Here is a 20278-nt window from a genome sequence, read left to right on the forward strand (position 1 = left end):
TGCAGGGAAGGGGAAGGAGGGACCAACAAACTCTGGCACTTAGAGAGGCAAGCCGGCAACACGCCCGACTAAGAGGATTGTTTTGCAAGCCATCCTCCCGCCACAAAGACAAGGTTTTTTGTGACTAGGTTAGGATTATCTTCCTCTTACCACCACAGGTTTGTATATTGATTTCCAGGTTTGGATTTACAACCCTATATAGAGCTGTACCTCGGGGCTAAAATTGTCAAGCAGTGTCGTGCCACCCCAATGTGTCCACAGAGAAACACATGCATGGAGAAGCACACGAGGATGGTCGAACATATAAAGCATGTACATGGCTTAGATGTTCACATCCCGCACAAGATTGGGGTAGACCCATAGGCTCCAAGCTTAGGGGTGTCCCCAGGTCATCAAACGAGGGACCAAGCATGTGCAATTGACATATTTAAGGATGTGGATCACAAATATGAACTAAATATTCAACAAGTGGAGGCTATGGCTCATATTAGGGCAATCGTGGCATGGGATGCAATCCCCAAGGAGCAACGCGTTATGCTCCGGGGTAAATTCATTGATGGCTTTGTGAAGAGGCAAGTCCCCTTTGGAATTAGGAGAGGCAAGAAGAGAAGGAGGCCATTCGAAGGCGTATACGGGATGGGTATGATGACAATGTGAGTATGTGGGGAATTCTTTTAATTGTTGTTGGAACACTTGCATGTACATGTGCTTTGTTTGCAAATTCTTGTTTTTTTTATTTTAGAGGCGTATAATGTGGATCAAAAGAATAAAAGCTTGCTCCTAGAATGATGAGGGAGACACTGAGGGTCATGAGCTTTCTCTGGGGGTGCCATGGAGGAGATTGATGGTGGGAGTGAGGAGGAGGAGGAGGGCGATGAGGGTGATGAGGGTGATGATGAGAAGGCTGAGGAGGGTGATGAGGGGGAAAAGGATGGTGATGAGGGCAATGATGAGGGGGCAGAGGAGGGTGATGATGAGGGGGCAGAGGAGGGTGATGAGGGGGCAGAGGAGGGTGATGAGGGCAATGATGCTTCGACTTGTCCTTCTGCATTGGGCAAGTTGGAGCCCCTGGTTGGAGACTGGGCATAAGGTGGGCCAACCAACGGAGCACTTGGCCAAGTGGAGGTGAGTATATGACTCTTGCTTCTCAATGTACAAGAAAGGCACACTGTGTAATTTGGTTTATGTGCCCTGTCATCCCTAACCATGGGTTCTACTACCTGTACATGTAAGTTGGACGTGGCTCGCCCCATAATGTTTGAGGGCACGAGGATGCCTCCCATTGTGGGATGGAGATTGACAAGCCCTCATAAATAGCTTGTTGGGGGGGATGCTAGCACCAAGGCAATGAACTTGTTTGCCCTCTACATGATGAATACCTTGCAGTTGACCTCCTGTGTCAAAGAGTTAGTTTTGTCGACTCATTGTGGTTTAGTGTGCTGATTCGATCACACCCACGGAAGATGAGAACGGTTTGCCAGCATGCTCGGTGGATCGATTTAATGTCCTGCATGTTTGTCTTCTTGCCAGTTTTAATCCAGTAAGGGCCCCTTTCTGGTAACTTGTATCCTCTTCGTACACTTTGTGCCACTTGACCAATGCAAGGTTTGCGTTTTTATGCAAGGGGAATTGGTGCTTGTTTGTACTATATAACAACTCACATAAGAGGGTCCCACGGCATCCCAGGGTGAACCCCAGGATTTTCATCTTTGACTCCCTCAGCCTTGTTGATTCGAAAGACTGCCTTCCCAAGATGTACCGGTAAGTGTATCCATCTACGCATAATCGTGCCAGGTTTAAGTGTATGCGAGGGCTGAAATTTAACATTGCCCACGTCCGTTATGGTATAGGGTGATGGAAAGCATGGCCAAGATGTGTTTGGAGCCATTACTTGTAGCTTTGTTGGTCTCCCCAGGCTTCGAGTTTCAGACCATTGAGGGGGCCCCAACAACCCAATGCCATTGACTGTGGCTTCTACATCATGATGTCAATGAAGCACTTAGTAGAGGACATATTCACTCGGAAGATGCCTAGGGGTTGGGTAAGCCTTCTATTTAGAAATATTTCTATAGTGTTTTTTGTGTCACTAACTCTTATTCTTTATTTGCTTTGCAGCTTGGTCGTGAGGACTGGTTCACACATGACGATGTGGAGAGACTGCGTGAAGACACTCGAGGCCGGTTACTGAAAACACTGGAGCATTGAGCCACCCTTGTCACTAACAAAGGACCGTAGATGTGTTTGTGCACTCGTGTTTTGGCTTTGTAACCATTCTTCGACTTTGAAATATAAATCCGAATTTTGGAAATTCTTCTACCTTATCTAATTTTCTTTTTAACTAATGTACATTTAAACTCGTGTGATTGTAAAAGCTACACATTTTTAATTAAAAATGTAAGATAATGTGATGTTTTTAATTCATGTAAATGTTTATATAATTGCCTTTGTGATGATGAGCAAGCGTAAATCCTTTTTTTTTATAACATCCCTTCCATGCGATAACATGTCAACGATATTGTGTATTTGATGCTGCAACCAACCAACTAACTAACTAACTGTAAGCAATCTACTAATAGTGATGACGACTCTACCTTAGCTGCCTTGAAGAGAGTGGGTCATTGGTAATCACTCACTCCATGTCTCATGCAAGTAATCGTTTGTACATTACATACAATAATGTGCAAGTAAATCTTGGGAGATTAGCAAAAATGTTGTAGACATTCAAACAAAATATGTGCTCAACCTTGGCTAGTGGAGTTTACATCAACACCATCCTAAGCTTTGTTTGATGCATAAACATCAAACAACATTTGACCATCGGCTAGAGTCAACGCATCTCTCATCATCCTCATTGGGGCCACATGAATAGGATGACACGCTTGCAACATAGGCATATGAGTCATCGTATACTGTCACGTGCCGACCCATCAATTCCCCTAGTGCATCATGTGGAGCAAGTCTCTATGTTAAAGGCAACAATGCATGACAAGTTTAGCATGAGTCAATACACAATGGGTCCACCAACAAAGTCTTTGGAGAACAACAGGGAAATGGTCTTGTTGCACAACATGATAACAATTCTAATGTAAACTCAGGCAATGACTCTGCTATAACCCAGGGCATGCTACACACCCACATGCACCGATCAACTCCGTGACATATGGCAAAGGGATGTCGTGTTTCTTCACATTAGTGCACCATGTTGACTTGATCTTGGCATTTTTTTCTTTAAGGCCAAGTTGTGCAGGTGAGTGACACGCCATGATAATGCCCTTCCAGTCTTCTATGCATGCAATCCTCAAACTATCCCTCAATGTAAGATACCTCAAGCCAAGATCACTAACCAACTGCATAGATAATCTCTCATTCTCGCCCACCTCTTCAAATCCAAGAGGTCCCGTGTGTCTTGCTTTTTAAGCATGTCCAAAGTCACCGAGAACCCATCCTTAATGCATGCTATCATCAAGGTGTAGGTTGCCTTGTCAAATGAAAATGAATGGGTTAATTTCCTGCATGGACTACAATTCCGATAAAAAGCCATTGCCATCAAAAAGGTCATCCATCTTCATGTTTTCGCTAGACGCATCTTTGTCCTCACCAGACTCACCGAAGGAGTCGTGCAAAGAGAAAAAGCTACTATCAGCTGTGGGGCGGTGATTAAGGAGGCAGAAATCAACATTAGGGAAATTATGAGCTCATTTTGGGGCCCTCTAAGGAGTTTCATACTCTTTCTCTGTCTAAAAAAAGGGGCCACGATGAAATTTGAGTACATCATTTCCAATTTTTTAGGAGTTGGTAGATATAGAATGTACTCTTCAAGATCTTTCCAATGGTATATAATATGATGGGGTTCTAACATATGATAGTGAAGCTTTCCAAAAAGTGGTTTCAAAAGTGATGATGTGGCAAGTAACGTTACATTTTAGCATCTTAAATCTTGTTTGTGGTGTATCTTGAGCATTACTACTTGAAAGTTATTGGCTGGAGATTGTATATTTGAAATCTACTCATCATAAGCTTCTCAATGATATGTCACATAGAGGGGTTTTGACATAAGATTGATAGGGCTCACCATGGCCCCATTTTTTAGAGTGTGAAAGAGCATGAAACTCCTTAGAGGGTCCCAAAATGAGCTCACAATTTTCCTAACGCATGTATTGAATCCCCAATAATTCCTAATAACAGATTGTCATCTATGGCTTCTTCGCGTGGAGTCTCATTCAAATCCTACTCATAGAAACCTGTCATATTTTTTGGCTTGTCCTGGTCGGGCATGGGGAACATACCTATCCTCCTGCCTGATTGATCGGTATGCTTGCACATAGGTGATTGTATGCCCTTCTTTCTCTCATCCCCCCTGTCATAAGAACTTGTCATGTGACCTTGTTTTGATGAGCGAACCCTTGCGCAGTCGCCAGCCCTTGACCGAAGGAGAGGTACTTGTATATGCCCGAGTTTACGTTTGTGACACCTATCCCTGCTGGGCAAAAATGTGATTCTGGTTTGGGGTTGGCAACGCTCGTAGCCTCTAAGGAGGATAGACATTAATTCGACCACCCTGGCTTGGGCTTTCAAATTAGCGCCCATCAATATGTAGATTCCATTTTGAATTCCGTACGCGCGCCACGACCAACCAACTGTACGGATGGCAGGCCCAACCCCACTTTCCGTCTATCTTCATGCGCTTTCCGGCGAGCTCCCCATGCCCGAGTTTACATAAAACGTAAACCCAGGCCACTTGCCATGTGGACGCCCACGATCCCTCCTTTTTCGGTGCCCAGCTTCCGCATCGTCGATCCCTTCATCGGGCCCATTAAGTTCTGCGTGCAGATAGTGCGGAGGAATGTCTAGTGCACTGTGTGTGGCAATTTGTTTAAAAAAAGTGCTTATATTATATATGTGATACTTGTCCCGCTAGGAGAGAGCTCACTCCTTGGGAAATGCTAGGTGGGCCACTGGGCGGTTTCAGTGAGGTGTCCGGACTGCTGAACAGTGAACAGTGAACCGGAGCGCCAAGTCTACGTGTCTAACTGTGTGTGGGCTCCTATGGCCACATGTCAGCGGGAGATACCTTGGGGGACGAGCAGTTCCATGCGAGAACGTGAGCAGGCAACGTGTCGCCATGACTGTATGCATGCTGCTTGCTCTCGACTCTACTTAAGAGCCTCTCCAGCCCTGTCCTTGTGTATTTTAGCGCCGTGCATACAGCAGCTACATTCGCCTTGCAAATACCGTCGTTAAAGCATCCATCGTTCTTTTTGTTAACAGTTTACGCAAATGGCTGATCAGGCTCAGCACGCCAAAGACGCCACCGCCCACGAGGCGGAGGAGACCAAGCAGTACGGCCAGGAGAAGGCCGTCGAAGTCCACCACAACGCGCAGGTATTCATAAGCTGAGCGGTAGCCATGTTAATCAGGTCTCCTTTTTTTTTTCGATATACCGTGGCCGCTGATTCGTGGAACACCATCGGCAGGGAATGGCGGGAGCAGCAAAGGACAAGGCCGCGGGGGCCGCCCACGCCACTCAGGAGAAGACTGCGCAGGCCAAAGATGGAGCGGGCAGCGCCTTCCAGCAGGTACTTCTGTTCTTCTATTTATGCTGTCTATGTTCCACAATGGTTCGCCTCCCATATTTCTTTGAAGCTAGCATGGCCTGTAGATCCCTGAAGAACCTTCTTCCCTGTTTCCAGGCAGGAGATGCAGTGAAGAATGCCATGAATAAGGTCACCGGAGGGGTTCGCGAGTGATGCGGAGAGCCACGACACCTTTTTGTATGTCCGTCGACTATTTTGTAAAAAGGACTACTTTTTTTGTATGTCCGTCGACTATTTTGTAAAAAGGACTACTTTTTTGAAATTTAGTTTCTTGGTTACGTAAAAATCGTCCGTTTGCTTTTTGAAATTTTAGTTTCTAAATATCGCCAGTTTCTATCGATCACCGGGGCAAATTGTGTAGGCATATATTTCTCTAGCCTTAAAGGAGGTCGGCCACCCTAAGGTCATTTTGCAGCCCACCCAAGATTCCCACCCTAAGGTCATTTTGCAGCCCACCCAAGATTCCCAGAATGTCTCCGGCCATCCATTGTTTTGAGCACATAAGGATGGTTGGCCAGTTTCGGGTCAGCTGACCAGAGTTGGCTGAAATACTTGAGCACATAAGAGCGGCCAGCCACCAACGAGACCAAAAAAAAAACACATGTATTATGATCAATATTTTGCGCAAATAAAAAAACACATGTATTATGTCGAACCCAGTCCTCCACAGGTTGTTAGACCATCATTGAGAGTCCACCTCAATGATGCAGGCCATGCACACACAATCTCAAGAGTGTGCCTACCTCTCATGAGATTCACATGTAACACCAACACAAGCCAATTCAAATGATGAACACACAAAAACACATGCAAAGTACAGACATTATGCACTGTCAAACAATAATCCAATCAAACATAAAACAAATGACACATATGAAACCACACACAATCACAGAAACGAACACGTTCACATGCATACACATAGAAAAAAAACTTCAAAAATCTTACGAAATAATGGGGCACCGTCCAATAGCTCACCTCAAATCCTCTCCATCATGTGTCGTGCAAAACCAAATGGCTTTCATTAGGCATAATTTGAGAAATGTTAAAGATACACGTTGACAACAACAAATCTGATATTACCTATGTGAGAATGGAACTCGTTTGTCGTACAAAATCATTAATAAGAATTGTTATCATTCGCAAGCCCATGGTCCTTTGTCGACTCATATCTCCATCTAAGTGGTTCATCGACGTTGGGGTGTGGATCGACTTGATCAATGGGTTCGGTCTCTCCTTGCAATTGCACATAGTTGTGCAAAACACAACAAGCTAGGACCACAGAAGGAGTAAAAGGCAAAGCAACATTCAAATCTCTGAGTGTTTTTCAAGATACCAAAAGCGTTCTCGACTTTAACTTTTCCCTTGGCAATCTGTTTATCAAACTCATTTTTCTTCTCTAGGTTCTCTTGCTTTCGATTTGAATACCTTCAACAAGAAACTTGCTGGCTTATAAGCGGAATCCTCGACGATGTAACGTCTAATATTTACGTCGTCTATGCATTTAAGAGGGCTACTAAGGACATTGCATGCCTTAAATTGTGCATAGATAGTTGATCCCTTGAAAAGAGTCGAGTCATGGGTCTCGTCAGGCGCGGTACAAACAACATTCCAAAATGTCTTTTTGGAATTTACAATTCCTTGCAAAAGGATACTGTGAAACCCATGACGCTGCCATATTGTGTTGGAAAATACTCAAGCTTCGGCTTTCTTTGAAGTTTGATGTGGGTGCCATCGATAGCTCCGCACATATTGGGAAGCGCAATGATGTTTTCGAAGTCCAATATGATTTGGCTTAAGCGCTCCTCGGAAGGGACTGAAATGTGCACTTTCTCTAACATGCTTTGGGTACAAAGCACACCCACTATAATGCGAAGGTATTTCCTAATGGTCGAATCACCTACACCAAACAACTCCGAAATCGTCCTAGAAGAATGTTCATGTGTTAATCACAACAATACACTGGCCAAAGCAAGATCAGCTTGAATGGGCTCCCTTCTTACAAAACCTCCTACTTGTGCGTGTGAAATAAGGCTCTACAATGTGTTTAAGGTCATGGAAAGCTTCATAAGACATTCGATAGTACATCGTATATCTATGTTGGTTTTGCAAACGTGCCTCACTCCAAAAGTGAGTGAATAACGCTCTAAGATGATGTCTGTTGTGGAAAGCACCATCACAACCTAAGACCCTCTTTTACCAATCCTTCTTCAAGCATAAGAAATAAAGGTGTCCAACAATAAATCAAGAACATGAAACCCAATGAATATATTGACATCCATGAACTCCGACTCTCGCGCATAATCAATCACATTACGCACACGACTACTACTAATTTGGCGCATGTTCTCCAAGATAACGAATAATAAGGCTAAACAATCACCTTCAATCTCCATCCTACATGTACACACATTGCATAAACTTCAAACTCTTTCTTTGTCTCTCTATCTAAAATTGAGAAAAAATAAGATGTGTCTTTGATTTAGAAAGCAATTTTGTGATCTCCATTTGCATTCGCATATACATGTCCATTCGCTTTGTCTCCTTCTCAAATTGTAGTTTCATCAGCTCTTTCGTTTCATGAGACCTTGTTGCTTTCATTTCTTGAATTGTCTCATACCATGTCTTCATGCCCTCTCGAGAGTTTTAGAGATTCTTGAGAGATGAACGTTTTGGCTCTTTAACTTTTTGGGCTTTTACTCCCGGCAAGTTTTTCTCCCTCTCAATATTACCACTCTCTTTTCCTGCCCCATCTCTCTCCTTCACAAGGTTTGGGTCAGTCTCCCCATGAGCCCCACTGACATCTACATCTAGAGGTTCTTGAATATCAAAGACCGTGGGATTTGAGGAAGAGCTATCTACGCCACCTGGTATCCCAACACAACGAGGTGTGGATGATCACAACGTATCCAACACCTCAAAGTACTCCCAAGAAGATCTCACTCCACCCGTTTCAGATGTTTTTGCTTTTTCTTTGCAATACTTTTTCTTTAATGTGTCAACCCTAGTCCTCACTTGATCATTTGTGTACGCTCCCTTGACGTCTTTGTTTAGTTGGTCTGTAACCTCATCCCAATCTTTGTTTCTAAAATTTTTCTTTTTCACATGAGACCAATGCTCTTTAAAATGCTTAATGAGCACGTAAGTGGAAGCCTCATTCCACAAATCCTTCAAAGTGGAACGAACTCGTTTCACACTCTTATGGTCACTAGAGTCAGGTGATGGATAAATAGAAATGGTTTCGTGTTCTTCATCATTTCTCCCGATGTGTTGAGTCCCATCGTTATCATTCAAATATCCCTCCCAATCAAGATCGGTCATCTTGGCAGTGTAAATGTTTTGGGATTGTTGTGTGCATGGCACTTTATCTTCCTGAATTTCTCCACTAGTCATCCTCCCTAAATCCCTCGCTCGTCTTTGAACATGGAAGGGAAACTGACTCATGATGTGAACCTGTTTAGCACATAAAAGTGATTGCCTCATGAGTAAAGTAAGTATAATTAACTTTATTCCTTGCTAGTCTTGATGCATACAATCAATACTCGATCAAAGACTAATTTACAGACCATAAACCATAAATTAAAGCATGCAAGATGCATTTTAATCGGCTCTAATCATGTAGAATAAACTAGCAATTAAGCATAGACAAAAAAAAATCTATTTCAATTAATCATAATTAAAGCATGATTAACTCACAATCAACACAAAAATTCACACAAACACAAGTGAACAAAGAGATTCTATAAACATTGACAGAGAATTTCATTGTAGTTTCGGGTACCTAATATACAGGATTGGTTGCACCTTGCTGTATGAGGAGAAGTTCGTTTAAATCCAAGAGATGGACTTCAACAGGTTGAACGCATTTTGTGCAGAGAAGAGAACACCTTTTGTGCAGAGAAGAGAGGGCCATACCAGAGCTGGAGTCGTCGTTGCATGCTGTGTGAGGGGGATGTTGGATGTGAGGAGTCGTCGCATGCTGAGGGAGGAGCCATTGCCGTCTGCGTTGGTGGCTGGTCGACCCTTCGCTGGGGCTAGGTGCAGCAAAATTGGGATCGTGCCCTAGTTCGCTACAAAAGGTAGCCTTTTTGGGTGAGAGGGGGTGCCAGCTCAGCAAAAACGCCCCTCGCTTGCCGACGCTGCTTATGTGCTAGTACCAAGATCCCTGCACAGGGCTGGCTGGCCGACGTTGCTTATATGCTAGTACCAAGATCCCTGCACAGGGGTGGCTGGCTGGCTGACCCCGCTTATGTGCTAGTACCAATCTTGTACGAGCACATAAGCGAGGTCGGCCAGCTAGCCACCCCTTCAACCCGCTTATGTGCTAGTACCAATCTTGGTACTAGCACAGAAGCGGGGTCGGCCAGCCAACCACCCCTATGCAAGGGCGTTTATTGAGCTGGCACCTCGTCTCACCCAAAAAGGCTACCTTTTGTAGCCGACTGGGACACACGACCCCAGCTTTGCCGCCCAGCCAACGCAGACGGAAACGGCTCCTCCCTCGGCATGCAACGGCTCGCCGACCCCGCTTATGTGCTAGTACCAATCTTGGTACTAGCACATAAGCGAGGTCGGCCAGCTAGCCACCCCTTCGACCCCGCTTATGTGCTAGTACCAATCTTGGTACTAGCACAGAAGCGGGGTCGGCCAGCCAACCACCCCTGTGCAGGGGCGTTTATTGAGCTGGCACCTCGTCTCACCCAAAAATGCTACCTTTTGTAGCCGATCGGGACACACGACCCCGGTTTTGCCGCCCAGCCAGCGCAGACGAAAACGGCTCCTCCCTCGGCATGCAACGGCTCCTCACACATGCAACATCCCCCTCACATAGCATGCAACGTCCCCCTCACATAGCATGCAGCGGCTCCTCCATCTCTGGCATGGCCCTCTCTTCTCTGCACAAAAGGCGTTCTCTTCTCTGCACACAATGCGTTCGACTTGTTGAAATTCTCCATCTCTTAGCTTTAAAACGATCTTCTCTCCTCATACAGCAAGGTGCAACCAATCTTGTATCAGGTACCCAAAACTATAATGAATCTCTCTTTCAATGTTCATAGAATCTCTCTGTTCACTTGTGTTTGTGTGAATTTTTGCGTAGATTGTGAGTTAATCATGCTTTAATTATGATTAATTAGGATAGATTGTTTTTGTCTATGCTTAATTGCTAGTTTATGCTACATGATTAGAGCCGATTAAAATGCATCTTGCATGCTTTAATTTATGGTTTATGGTTTGTAAATTAGTCTTGAGTATTGATTGTATGCATCAAGACTAGTAGGGAATAAAGTTAATTATACTTACTCACTTACTTATGAGGCAATCACTTTTATGTGCTAAACAAGTTCACATCATGAGTCAGTTTCCCTTCCATGTTTTGAGACGAGCAAGGGGTTTAGGGAAGTGGGGAAATTGAGGAAGATAAAGTGCCATGCACATAACAATCCCAAAACATTTACACTAGCAAGATGACCGATCTTGATTGGGAGGGATATCTGAATGATAACGGTGGGACTCAACACATCGGGAGAAATGACGAACAACACGAAACCATTTCTATTAATCCACCACTTGACTCTAGTGACCATAAGAGTGTGAAACGAGCTCGTTCCACTTTGAAGGATTTGTGGAATGAGGCTTCCACTTACGCGCTCCTTAAGTATTTTAAGGAGCATTAGTCTCATGTGAAAAAGAAAAATTTTTGGAACAAAGATTGAGATGAGGTTTACAGACCAACTAAACAAAGACATCGCTGGGAGCGTACACAAATGATCAAGTGAGGACTAGGGTTGACACATTAAAGAAAAATGATCGCAAAGAAAAAGCAAAAACATTTGAAACGAGTGGAGTGAGGTCTTCTTGGGAGTACTTTGAGGTGTTGGATACGTTGTGGTCGTCCATACCTCGTTGTGTTGGGATACCAGGTGGCGTAGATAGCTCTTCCTCAAATCCCAGGGTCTTTGATATTCAAGAACCTCTAGATGTAGATGTCAGTGAGGCTTTTGGGAGACCGACCCAAACCTTGTGAGGGAGAGAGATGGGGCAGGAGAAGAGAGTGGTAATATTGAGAGGGAGGAAAACTTGCCGGGTGTAAAAGCCCAAAAAGTTAGAGCCAAAATGTTCATCTCTCGAGACAATCTCTAAAACTCTCGAGGAGGGCATGAAGACATGGTGTGAGACAATTCGAGAAATGGAAGCGGCAAGGTCTTGTGAAACGAAAGAGTTGATGAAACTACAGTTAGAGGAGGAGACAAAGTGAATGGACACGTATATGTGAATGCAAATGGAGATCGCAGAATTGCTTTCTAAATCAAAGGTAATTACACACATCTAATTTTTTCTCAATTTTACATGAGAGCGAGAGAGAGAGAGAGAGAGAGAGAGAGAGTTTGAAGTTTTTGCAATGTGTGTACATGTAGGATGGAGATTGAAGGTGATTGTTCAGTCTTATTATTCATTATCTTGGGAGAACATGCGCCAAATTAGTAGTAGTCGTATAGTCATAGCCGTGTGCGTAGTGTGCTTGATTATGCATGAGAGTCGAAGTTCATGTCAATATATTCATCGGGTTTCATGTTCTTGATTTACTATTGGACAACTTTATTTCTTATGCTTGAAGAAGGATTGGTAAAAGAGGGTCTTAGGTTGTGATGGTGCTTTCCCACGGTGACAGACATCATTTTGGAGCGTTACTGACCCTCACTTTTGGAGTGAGGCATGTTTGCAAAACCAGCATAGATATACGATGTACTATTGAATGTCTTATGAAGCTTTCCATGACCTTAGACGCATTATAGAGCCTTATTTGTCATACCACAAGTAGGAGGTTTTGTAAGAAGGGAGCCCATTCAAGCTGATCTTGCTTTGGCTAGTGTATTGTGGCCATTAGCACATGGACATTCTTCTAGGATGGTTTTGGAGTTGTTTGGTATAGGTGATTCGACCATTAGGAAATAACTTTGCATTATAGTGGGTGTGCTTTGTACCCAATGCATGTTAGAGAAAGTGCACATTTTAGTCCCTTTCGCCAAATCGTATTGGACTTTAAAAACATCACTGCGCTTCCCAATATGTGCAGAGCTATCGATGGCACCCACATCAAAGTTCAAAGAAAGCTAGAACTTGAGTATTTTCCAACACAATATGTTAGTCATCATGGGTTTCACAGTATCCTTTTGCAAGGAATCGTGGATTCCAAAAAGACATTTTGGAATGTTGTTTGCACCGCGCCTGGTGGGACCTATGACTCGACTCTTTTCAAGGGATCAGCTATCTATGTTCAATTGAAGGCATGCAATGTCCTTAGTAGCCCTCTTAAATGCATAGACGGCGTGAATATTAGACCTTACATTGGCGGGGATTCCGCTTATAAGCCGGCAAGTTTCTTGTTGAAGGCATTCAAATCGAAAGCAAGAGAGAACCTAGAGAAGAAAAATGAGTTTGATAAACAGATTGCCAAGGGAAGAGTGAAAGTTGAGAACGCTTTTGGGATCTTGAAAAACAGATGGCATATACTCAGAGATTTGAATGTTTCTTTGCCCTTTTCTCCTTCTGTGGTCCTAGCTTGTTGTGTTTTGCACAACTATGTGCAATTGCAAGGAGAGACGGAACCCATTGATCAAGTCGATCCACACCCCAACGTCGATGAACCTCTTAGATGGAGGTGTATGAGTCGACAAAGGGCCATGGGCTTGCAAATGAGAACAGTTCTTTTTAATGATTACGTGAGACGAACAAGTTTCATTCTCACAGGTAATATCGGATTTGTTGTTGTCAAAGTGTATCTTTAACATTTCTCAAACTATGCCTAATGAAAGCCATTTGGTTTTGCAGGACACATGATAGAGAGGATTTGAGGTGAGCTATTGGACGGTGTCCCATTATTTTGTAGGATTTTTAAGGTTTTTTTTCAGTGTGTGTGTGTATGCATGTGAGCGTGTTCATTTCTATGATTGTGTGTGGTTTCGTATGTGTGTCATTTGTTTTATGTTTGATTGGGTTATTGTTTGATAGTGCATAATGTTTATACTTTGCATGTGTTTTCGTGTGTTCATCATTTGCACATTGGCTTGTGTTAGTGTATGTGTGAATCTCATGAGAGGTAGGCACTCTCTTGAGATTGTGTGTGCATGGCCTGCATCATTAAGGTGGGCTCTCAATGATGTGGTCTAACAGCCTGTGGAGGGTCGGGTTTGATTCCCGGGTGACTTTGACGGAGTGGTATCCCCCCCGTAGCACGCACCTAAGCAACTACAAAAAAAAAGAGGAAACACTCTTATATTCATATTTGCGCAAAAATTTGATCATAATACATGTGTGTTTTTTTAAGGTCTCGGTGGTGGCTGGCCGCCCTTATGTGCTCAGGTATTTCGGCCAACTCCGGTCACCTGACCCGAAACTGGCCAACTGCCCTTATGTTCTCAAAACAATGGGTGGCCGAAGGCATATTTTGGGAATCTTGGGTGGGCTGTAAAATGACCTTAGGGTGGCCGACCTCCTTTACGTGCTACGGAGTGGTCTCTGCCCATAGCACCCATCTAAGCAACTACAAAAAAAAGAAACACTCTTATATTCATATTTGCGCAAAAAATTGATCATAATACATGTGTGTTTTTTTTAGGACTCGTTGGTTGTTGCTGGCTGCCCTTATGTGCTCAAGTATTTCGGCCAACTCCGGTCACCTAACCCGAAACTGGCCAACCGCCCTTATGTGCTCAAAACAATGGGTGGCCGGAGAGGCATATTCTGGGAATCTTGGGTGGGTTGCAAAATGACCTTAGGGTGGCCGGCCTCCTTTATGTGCTAAGGCTAAGATATGAAATTGTTGAACGACAAGAAATATGCACAAGCGATCGCATTCCATGAACCCAAGCGAGTAGTAAATGCAGATTAATTAAATTTACCATGCAGAAGCAACCATAACTCTCTCTTTCTCTCCCTCAAATTTCAATACATATGGAGAAACTTGTATCTAAAGGATTAATTAGCACAAAGGAAAATCCTCTCCCCCTCGTGTAGACGACACCTAGAGATCCTCTTTACACTTAACCCCTTCCCCTCTCCTATCCATCCCCACACCCTGGATAGGCATGCAAATGGCAAATAGCATTTCATATATAACATCGTGAAGTTTATAAATAGTAAATGATAATAACCATATGGAAATTCCACCTCGCAAGTAGCAAAGAAATGAAGTTTATATTGCAAATTATAATATCTATATAGAAAATATATTTTTCATGTAGTACACTAATGATCTCTATATAGTAAAAATAGTAACATCTGTATAGCTGAGAACTCATGTGTATATAATAATATGGTCTTTAACTAAAGATTTCAATCTTCATAAAAGAAATCGAGTATATTAGTATTAAGAAAGTAAACAATCTGCATAAATCAAATATTCATAATATTTTTTAAAAAATTTAAATTTATAATTAACAAGATCTATGTAAAAACTTGTATTATTCTTATAAATAATATGTGTCCAAATACAAGAAAAGATATTTGACTTCATAAAATTGATAATATATCCACAAAAAGTAGTTTTTTTCAATTAAAAAAATGATATTTGTATTAGAAGAAACTCTTTAGCATGCCCATCCTCAACTTAAGTAATTATCTCACACATAGTTTCATAATTTTACTATGTTCTCTCACTCTCTCTCTAATTAACATAAAATCATAATATATATATATGTATGTATGTATACATACATACGTATATATTAGAGAGAGAGTAAGTGACATAGTAGAAAGAGTGCGAGGATGGGTAAGAGGGTAGAGAGATAATGATTGGAAGAGAGGGTGTGTATGTGTCTATGAGAGAGAGTGTGAGAAAGAGATAAAGTGATAAATTCACAAAGAACGAGGAGGAAAGGAGGGGGGAATAGAAAGAGAGTGTATATTGAGAGAGATCTAGGCTAGAGAGAGAGAGAAGGGATAGAGAGAGAGGGGGGAATAGAAAGAGAGTGTAGATTGAGAGAGATCCAGGCTAGAGAGAGAGAGAGAGAGAGAGAGAGAGAGAGTGAGAGAGAGAGAGAGAGAGAGAGAGAGAGAGAGAGAGAAGTATGCGAATGAAGTAAGCGAATGTGTTTATGCATGAGAGAGATCCAGGCTAGAGAGAGAGAGAGAGAGAAGTATGCAAATGAAGTAAGCGAATGTGTTTATGCATGAGAGAGACAGAGAGAGAATAGAGAGAGGAAGAGAGAAGAGAGAAGAGGGAGTGAGAATAGGCGAGGATGAGCAAGAGAGTAGAGAGATAGCGAGGGGAAGAGAGGGTTAGTGTGTGTTTATGAGAGAGAGAGAGAGAGAGAGAGAGAGAGAGAGAGAGAGAGAGAGAGAGAGAGAGAGAGGTAATGAGGTAGAGACATAATTATGAGAGGTTTGTGCATTTTTCTCTCCCAAAGGATTAGAGAGAGAGAGTGAGAAAGAGGAGGGAGTGAGAGGAAGAGAAGAGGGAGTGAGAATGAGAGAGGATGAGCAAGAGAGGATGAGCGAGAGAGTAGAGAGATAGCGAGAGGAAGAGAGGGTTATTGTGTGTATGAGAGAGAGAGAGAGAGACAGGTATTGAGGTAGAGAGATAATTATGACAGGTTTGTGCATTTTTGTCTCCAAAGGATTAGAGAGAGAGAGAGAGAGGAAGAGAGAAGAGAGAGAGAGAGAGAGAGAGAGAGAGAGAGAGAGAGAGAGAGAGAGAGAGAGAGAGAGAGAGAATGAGTGATAATGAAAGAGAGGATGAGCAAGAGAGTAGAGAGATAGCGAGAGGAAGAGAGGGTTAGTGTATGTCTATGAGAGAGAGAGAGAGAGAGGTAGTGAGGTAGAGAGATAATTACGAGAGGGTTTGTGCATTTTTCTCTCTAAACAGTGAGTCATGAAAAACGACAATGAGTCATGAGTTGTCGTTTGCAACAAGCTGTCTTGATTTTTCACTAGTCCTAAATATTGATCAATTTTACACTCTTTTAGAGACATTGAAGAGAAATGTATTTAGAAATTTCACAAAATAAGCATAGTTTTAAATTCTTTTTAAAAATGTACATATTGTTAATTTAAAGGTGAAAATTTTTCACTTTTCGTGTTGAATAACAAAATGAAAAAAACAAGGTCAATACAAGATCTAATATTATTTAAAACTACTAATAATTCACGCATGTCTATGTAATGTATAATATATTCTTTACTTAGAATTATAAAAATATACTTTTTTTTCTAAAAATTTAACTAACTTCATTCTTATAATTGTACCTCATCTAATCATTGAATTAGAGCATATATTTGATGTTAAGATAAGTAGGTATATGGAGTCCATGCCAGAGAAGAGGCTTGTTGAAAGAAATGATTTCTCTAGATTTAGATAGAAAACTAACGATCCAAATAGTCAAATTTTAGATAGTAGTGAGTGTTACAATCTATCAATTTATTTTATTTTGATCTAGTAGTTTGATTTAGAGTTATCGTCTTTCAAAAAACACAGTTTTAGTTTATAACAGACTACAGTTAAATTTTGAAGCATGAAAATGACATCTCTCGTTTTAAAAAATTAATGAAAATTTGGATTCCAGAATCCACTTTGTTGTTGACAAAATTGATTCTAGAATCCCAATGTAGGGTTATAATTAGTCTTGGATAAATAGTTATACACTTTAAGCAGTTGTGTCACTTAGATGACATCCTTTCACTAATATTAGTGATTTAAGGTGTAGTTTAGTGTTTTTAATTTTTCATCAATGAAGCATGGATGGTCCAGAATGCGGGAGTTTAATGCAAATTATGATCATTGAGTGTTTGATCATTCAATAGTGCCACCTAGCATCAGGTTCTTCAGGTTTATCATCGACTTACTCAAAGCATTTCCAAATTGAACCAACTACTTGCACTCTATTCGTTGGTTTGATTTTGACATTAATGAAGGTCCTAACCTCTAGCACATATTTTATTGCTTTAAGTGGATCCAATAATATCTACGCTATAGAACCTCTAGTATATATTTGATTATGGAACAAACAAAGGATGATCATATGAATGAGGAGAATACCAATGGTATTGATACATTGTAGGTAATATAATTTATAACTACTTCTTTCATGTTTTGTTTGAAAAAAATATTTAATATTATTTATGAAGAAAAAATGATATTAATATTATTGACTTGTTCGTTTATATTTATAATCTTAGAGTGACAATGCAAGATTGATTTCTACTCCAAAGATGCTCTTGAACAAGGTTACAAACATTGATGGGGTAGGTATGTTTCAAGTTGTACAGATATTTTTTTATTCTTAGAAAACTTTATACAGCCATATGTGTATTTGATACTTTAACCTTGGTATCATTGATCATTTTTAACTATAGAGAACTTTTATTGCATCCATACGTGTATTTGATACTTTAACCTTGGTTTCATTGATCATTTTTTAACTATAGAATGAAAATACAAGTGCTTATATTTCAGACATGACACTTTTTAATAATAACAATGTAGAGAAGGTTAGTAATATATTCGATACATCAATATTCATTTTTATGTTCATCTCTACTTCTTTCAAAGTATTATTTTTGTTATAATTATAGATTAGAAACTATCTTCTCATTGATGACAGGTACTTAATCAAGATGACTATTTGGATAATGATGCTTGGAACATAGAGGAGGATGTTGGTGGTCATTCAAATACTTTAACCTATACATAGTTTCTTAGTATCGTATGCCATACTCAGGAGGTTCAATTATCACATTCTTATTTTTTATAACTGACATCAATTTTGATATAAAGATTGTTGGAGATAAAAGTGTCTCACCAATGCATGAATCAAATACAAGGAAAAGCTCACGAGAGCATGGAAGGTAATATTTCTACCATGTCTACTTTCTTTATGATGATTAAAAGCATAGATATAATATTTCTACCATGTCTACTTTCTTTATGATGATTAAAAGCATATATATATATATATCTTTTTGGTATGGGTGTAGATAAAACAAACCTTAGCTTCTTCTACCTTCAAATTAAAACAGCTCAAGGTAGTTAGATATATAATGTTAATAGCATTTCTTCCTAAATTATTAAAAAATGTACTTATATTAAATGATTAAAATATTAGATATATAATAATGTTAATAGCATTTTTTCTTAAATGATTAAAAAATTTACTTAAACGCTTATGATTCTCACTTAGTGCACTACTTCTCTTAGGGTGATTCTTCTATGGATGATACACCATCTTCTCTTGAAGCTACTCAGTCTTGAAAAGTAATGTTATTTGTGTATATTATTTTACTCTCATTATTTTAAGTATGATGTACATGTACTTTCTTCTATACTTCTCATTTTGAAGCTTAAGATCCTTTTTGGTTTTATGCTTTACACAAAAGAAATTTCTACTTAGCTAGGTCTCGAGAGCTTGCAAGCAACAGGAAGTGGTGAATTGCTATTGTTTTTTTGTCGACGATACCAACCTACCTAGGGAGTACTACCTGTTGAGGTCAAAGAGTTAATATTATCCTTTTGGGTGGGTAAAACTCATGTGTCACATAACAAAAAGGATGTGTGCCCAAAGCACATTGGCAGAAAGTCTTATGTCAAGCATCTTGTGCACCTCCTTGAACAATCTCAGGTAATAACCACAACAGCTTGGAGTACTATGTAGAATATTGACTATCATATTGCTATACACTGACAATTTCATAGAGATTAGATTATTTTCTAGTTTAATTATCGTTTACCTTCATGTACATTTTTATGCTGCTAATATTCATCGTTAAGCTTTTGTGGTTGGTTTATTCAGGTAGTTGAAACCTCTCTTATATAGTGGTTATAACTTGTTTATGTAACTCCCAATTTCTTTAAACCTCTCTTATAGTGGTTTTCCTAATGCTTTGAAACTCCCTTGTAGTACGAGACCATATGAAGCTAGTTTATAATATGTTCATCTAATTTTAAACCTGCTCTAGACCTCTCTTGTAGTGTCTTTGAACTAGTTTGTGATCAAATTTTTAATCTTTCTATTTAAGTTAATAACTTGCTGAAACATTTTTTATGCTAGTTTAGAATCAATTTTACTCTTTCTAAGTAAGTTTATAACTTGCTCGAAATCTCTCTTTTACTAGTTTATAACTAATACACCTCTCTTATAGTGGTTGCATTAATGCTTTGAGCCTCCCTTGTAGTACGGGCTAGTTGACATTCAGTTTACAACTGGTTGTAAACTAATACACCTCTCTTATAGTGGTTGCATTAATGCTTTGAGTCTCCCTTGTAGTACGGCCTAGTTGACAATCAGTTTACTGGTTGTATTTGGTTTACAACCAGTTTGAAATTGGTTGTATTTTCTCTACAATCAATTTGCTATTGTTTTTTCATTTAGAAGCTGGTTTATAACCGTTTTTAATCTTTTTAAGTAAGCTTATAACCCGCTCTAAATCTCTCTTATACTGGTTTATAACCGGTTTTAATCTTCTGTGTAGGTTTATAGCCTGCTCTAAGCCCCTCTTTTATTGGTTTGAACCTGTTCTAAACTGCTCCAAACTTCTTTTATACTGGTTAAACTTCTCTTCTATTGGTTAATAACCAGGTTTAATCTTTCTATGTATTAAGGTTGAAACCTACTCTAAACCCCTCTTTTACCGGTTTACAATCAGTTTTAATCTTTCTAAGTAAGTCTATAATCTACTCAACTTCTCTTATC

General features: G+C 40.5%; 1 protein-coding gene across 1 annotated transcript; it reads left to right on the plus strand.

Moving 5' to 3' along the window:
• Positions 1-5202: 5202 nt before the first annotated feature.
• Positions 5203-5845, plus strand: LOC147622722 (uncharacterized). Its single transcript, XM_086822687.1, has 3 exons — positions 5203-5382; positions 5475-5576; positions 5691-5845. The coding sequence occupies exons 1-3, from the start codon at positions 5278-5280 to the stop codon at positions 5745-5747; spliced, it is 264 nt and encodes an 87-aa protein (XP_086678813.1). The 5' UTR covers positions 5203-5277; the 3' UTR covers positions 5748-5845.
• Positions 5846-20278: the final 14433 nt, after the last annotated feature.

The sequence above is a fragment of the Cibotium barometz genome, chromosome 28 (genome assembly GCF_041138505.1).
Source record: "Cibotium barometz isolate CiBa-2024 chromosome 28, ASM4113850v1, whole genome shotgun sequence".
Taxonomy (NCBI): Eukaryota; Viridiplantae; Streptophyta; class Polypodiopsida; order Cyatheales; family Cibotiaceae; genus Cibotium; species Cibotium barometz.